General features: G+C 79.2%; 1 protein-coding gene across 1 annotated transcript; it reads left to right on the top strand.

The window, feature by feature from the left end:
• Nucleotides 1-419: 419 nt before the first annotated feature.
• Nucleotides 420-3,436, top strand: LOC126637550 (collagen alpha-1(I) chain-like). The gene is made up of 4 exons (XM_050310897.1): nucleotides 420-664; nucleotides 730-1,497; nucleotides 1,813-2,239; nucleotides 2,525-3,436. The coding sequence occupies exons 1-4, from the start codon at nucleotides 420-422 to the stop codon at nucleotides 3,434-3,436; spliced, it is 2,352 nt and encodes a 783-aa protein (XP_050166854.1).
• The last annotated feature ends 255 nt before the right edge of the window (nucleotides 3,437-3,691 follow it).

Genomic DNA, 3,691 nt, shown 5'->3' with positions numbered 1-3,691 from the left:
GTGCTACCTGCTATTCCCAGATCTCATGCCTCACACACTCAGCACCCTTCTGCTCACAGACCCCTGCCCTAAACAGCTCCCCAAGCCCCCACACCCCCAAGGGGTGAGGGGCCACCTCCTGCCCCAGGCTGCTGCGACCTTTCTGGAGAAAAATAGTAGCTCGATCCCTGTGTAAGATGTTTTTTCCTCTCCTTAGGCACTGGAAAGGTTTGGGGTTGAGGCTGCGGAGGACGCTCTGGGCAGGTGACACCAGGGTGTGGGTGCCAATCAGATGTGCCAGCTGCGGGTGGCCACACCCTGGTGCCCGTGCCCACTTCTCGGAGACCCTGGCCATGGAAGATGCTGAGCCAAAAAGAGATTTTTACCATCTCATGGGCCAAACCGCGGGGGCAAACAGGTCCTACAAGCATCAGGGCAGCATGGACGCCACAGGGATCGTCAGTGGAGCCCGCGGGGGTCTGAGCAGCATGCCACGGGCAAGGGACGGTGACACCCACCAGGTCCCCCGGCGCCCACGCGGTATCGGGGGCCACGGTGACCGGAGCACCGCCCTGTTCCGAGCCCACCCCGCAGCCCTGCGGGGCCCGGCCCCGGGCAGCCCCCGGCCCTCGCCCGCCCCCGGAGCCGCTCCACGCCGGAGCGCGGTGTCACCGCACGGGGACGGGTGAGGAGGTGGCGGCCCCGCGCCCCCCGCCCCGGGACCAGCCGGTACTGCCCGTCCCCGCGCAGGCACCGCGCCGTGGGCCGGGGGGGCCGCATCCCGCTCTCCCCTCCGGGTCGCGCAGGAACGGGGACCCCCGCGGCCCCCCCAGCTGTCGGTACGCGGGGGCCGGGCGGAGAGGCGGCGGGGCCGGGGCGAGGGGCCGGGGAAAGGAGCGGGCACGGGGCGGTGCTGCGCGGGGCCCGGCACGGCCCGGGGCGGCGTGGCCGGGCAGGGCCGGGCCGGGCAGCCGGTGCCCGCACGGCGGGGCCGCGCCAGGGCGCTGCGGGGCCGCCGGTCTCCGAGGCCCGTGCGGGGGCCGAGGGCGGCGCGGCCCCGGGCCGGGCGAGGCTGTCAGCGCCGGGGCGGTGCGGGACGGTGCGGGGCGGGCCCGGCGGGGCACTGCGGGGGGTGCGGCGGCCTCCGGGCCTGCGGGCCCCGGTGCCGCGGGCGGGGGCCGGTGACAAACTTGCGGCCGCCGCACCGTGCCGTGCCGTACCGCTCGGTGCCCCGCATGGCGTGGGGGAGGTGCCTCGACCCTCGCCCGGGGCCGCCCCCGCCCCGCAGCGCTGCGCGCCCGGCGGGGCATCGGGCAGGGGGGTTACGGGGCCCGGGAGGTCACCCAGCGGCATCGTCGCCGGGGCAGGGGCCCTGCGCCCATTTGGGCTGGACAGGCGGGTCCGCGCCCGCTCCACCGACTCGGGGACACCCACCCCCCCCGCGGCCGCGCCCGGCGGCGGGCACCGGGCGGGGGGCACCGGGGCGGCGGGCACGAGGCTGAGGGCATCGGGGAGGCGGTACCGGGGCTGAGGGCTCTAGGGCTGGGGACATCGGGACTGCGGGCACCGGGGCTGCGTGCGCCGCGCTCGCCGCGCGCTGCCCGTCCGGCTCTGCCCGCTGCCGGGCGCCCGACGCTGCCCGGGCGTGGAGCGAGCGCCCGCCCCCGCCGCCGCCTCCTCCTCCTCCTCCATCCTCCTCCTCCCCCGGTGCGGAGCGAGCGTCGCTCCCCGGTGCGGGAGCCGGTGCCCCGGCGCGGGGTCGGGCGGGTGTGTGTGTGTGTGTGTGTGTGTGTGCGGGGCGTGTGTGTGCGTGGGGTTCCCCCCTGTACCGAGCCGCTCCGCTCCGTGCCGCGCCGAGCCCCGGGCGCGGCGGCCTCCCCCCCGCGCCCCTCCCGGGGCCGCGCCGGGCGCGGAGCCCCCTCCCTCCCTCCCCGCGCTCCTCCCTCGCTCCCTCCCCGCGCCCGCCCGTTCCCTCTCCGGACCGGCCCCCCCGCGCGGGCCGGGGCGCGCGGCACGCCGGGACCCGCAGTCCGCGGGGTGGCTCGGCGGCTCCCGGCCCCGGCGGACGGACTACGGCTCCCGGCAGCCCGCGCGGCCGCGGCTCGCTCTCGCCCTCACACTCCGGCTGCCGCTGCCAGTGTCTCCGCCGCCGCCGTCGCCGCCGAACCGCCGCTCGCAGCGCCCGGGGTCCGACCCGCCGCCTGGGGCAGGGGCCCGCCCTGGCCCGCCGCCCCCGCCGCCCGCCCGCCTCGGGAAGCAGGTGCGTGCCTGCCGCCCCGCGCCGCCCCGCGCCGGACCCCGGCCCCGCTGCCCGGGCACCCCGGGCCCGCGCCGCCCCGCACCCACGGCCGGCGGGGGCAAGCGGGGCGGGGGAGCGGGCGGCCTGACCTCTTCCTGGCCGTCCGGCCGGGGTCTCCATGGAAACGGTCCTGGACACTCCCGGGGCGGCGGCGGGGCGGCGCGGGGGTTGGTGCGGGGTTGGGGGACGGCAGCGTCCTGCGGCGGGACAGCGGCGGGGGCGCGGCGGGGCGGTGGGCACTGACAGCGCCGGGCGGAGGGCAGCGAAGGGCGGCGGCGGCTCCGGCTCCCGCCCCGCGACGGCGCGGCGGTGCCGCTGCCCAGCCCGGCGCGGCGGCTCCGGCTCCGGCACCGGCGGCACCTGCCGCTGCCGGGGCGGTGCGGGGGTCCTGGGGCGGGCGGGGCGGCCGCGGAGCGCGGCGCTCCCGGGGCGGCGGCGGGACGGCGGCGCCGGGCGCTCGCGGAGTTTGGCGGCGTGGCCCGAGCCCGCCCCGGCCGTCACCGTGCCCGGGGCCGGTCCGGCCGCGGGTGCCGGCCGGGCGGGCGCCGGGCGGTGGCGGAAGAGCCGTCCCCGGGGGCAGCGCGGCCGCCGCCACCTCCATGTCCGGGGCTGCCCCGGTGCGGCAGCGCGGGGACCCGGCCGCGACCGCCGGGGCTGCGGGACGCTCCGCCGGGGAGCGGCCCCGGGGGCAAACTGTTGAGCCGGGGTCTGTGGGAGCCGCCGCGGGACAGCGCCGCGGGGCCTGGCCCCGGGCAGGGCTGCGGGGTGCGGGGCGAAACCCCCGGAGCGGCCGCGGGGGACGCCGTGTCCCGGGCGGGGGGGTGCCCGCCCCGCGGGGCCGTGGGCCGTGCCGCGGCCTCGCGGGGCTCGGGAGCGGGACGTGCCGTGCCGCGGGCGGGGAGCTCGGCCGCGAAACCCCCGCGGTCCCGGCCTCGGGGCGGGCCGGGGCCGGGGCGGTGCCGCTCCGCGCCGACGCCCCCCGCGGCCGGGGCGGGGCGGCGGGGGCGGCCGGTCCCCCCGCCCGTGCCCACGGTGATGGCCGGGCAGCGGCAGGACCGGGCGGAGGAGGCGGCGCTTCCTGCCGCTCTCACCGGGGAGGAAACCAGCCCTCCCGCGGCGGTGTGGTCGGTACCGGGAGGGGTCCTGGCTCCTCGGTGAGCGACATCGGTGCCCTCATCCCAGCCTGGGTGAGGCCGGTTCAGAGCAGCACTGGGAAAAGGTCTTCCAGGCTAAAATAGAGACGAAGCAAGTTTCTCCTCTCGCAGAGCATCTGCTCCCCAGCACCCTCGTCCCCTGGAGTCTGGGGATCAGTGCCAGGGCAGGGCCAGTGCATCCCGTGCCCTTCGCAGCTCCTCTGCATCTTTTTGGCCATTTTTGCAGCAGCTTTCCCTTCCCTTCCTTCCCTTCCTTCCC

The sequence above is a fragment of the Myiozetetes cayanensis genome, unplaced genomic scaffold, assembly GCF_022539395.1.
Source record: "Myiozetetes cayanensis isolate MyiCay16 unplaced genomic scaffold, myiCay2020 scf15, whole genome shotgun sequence".
In the NCBI taxonomy this organism is placed as follows: Eukaryota; Metazoa; Chordata; class Aves; order Passeriformes; family Tyrannidae; genus Myiozetetes; species Myiozetetes cayanensis.
Note: the sequence above shows the minus strand (reverse complement) of the source record. Positions and strands in the feature narration are given on the sequence as shown.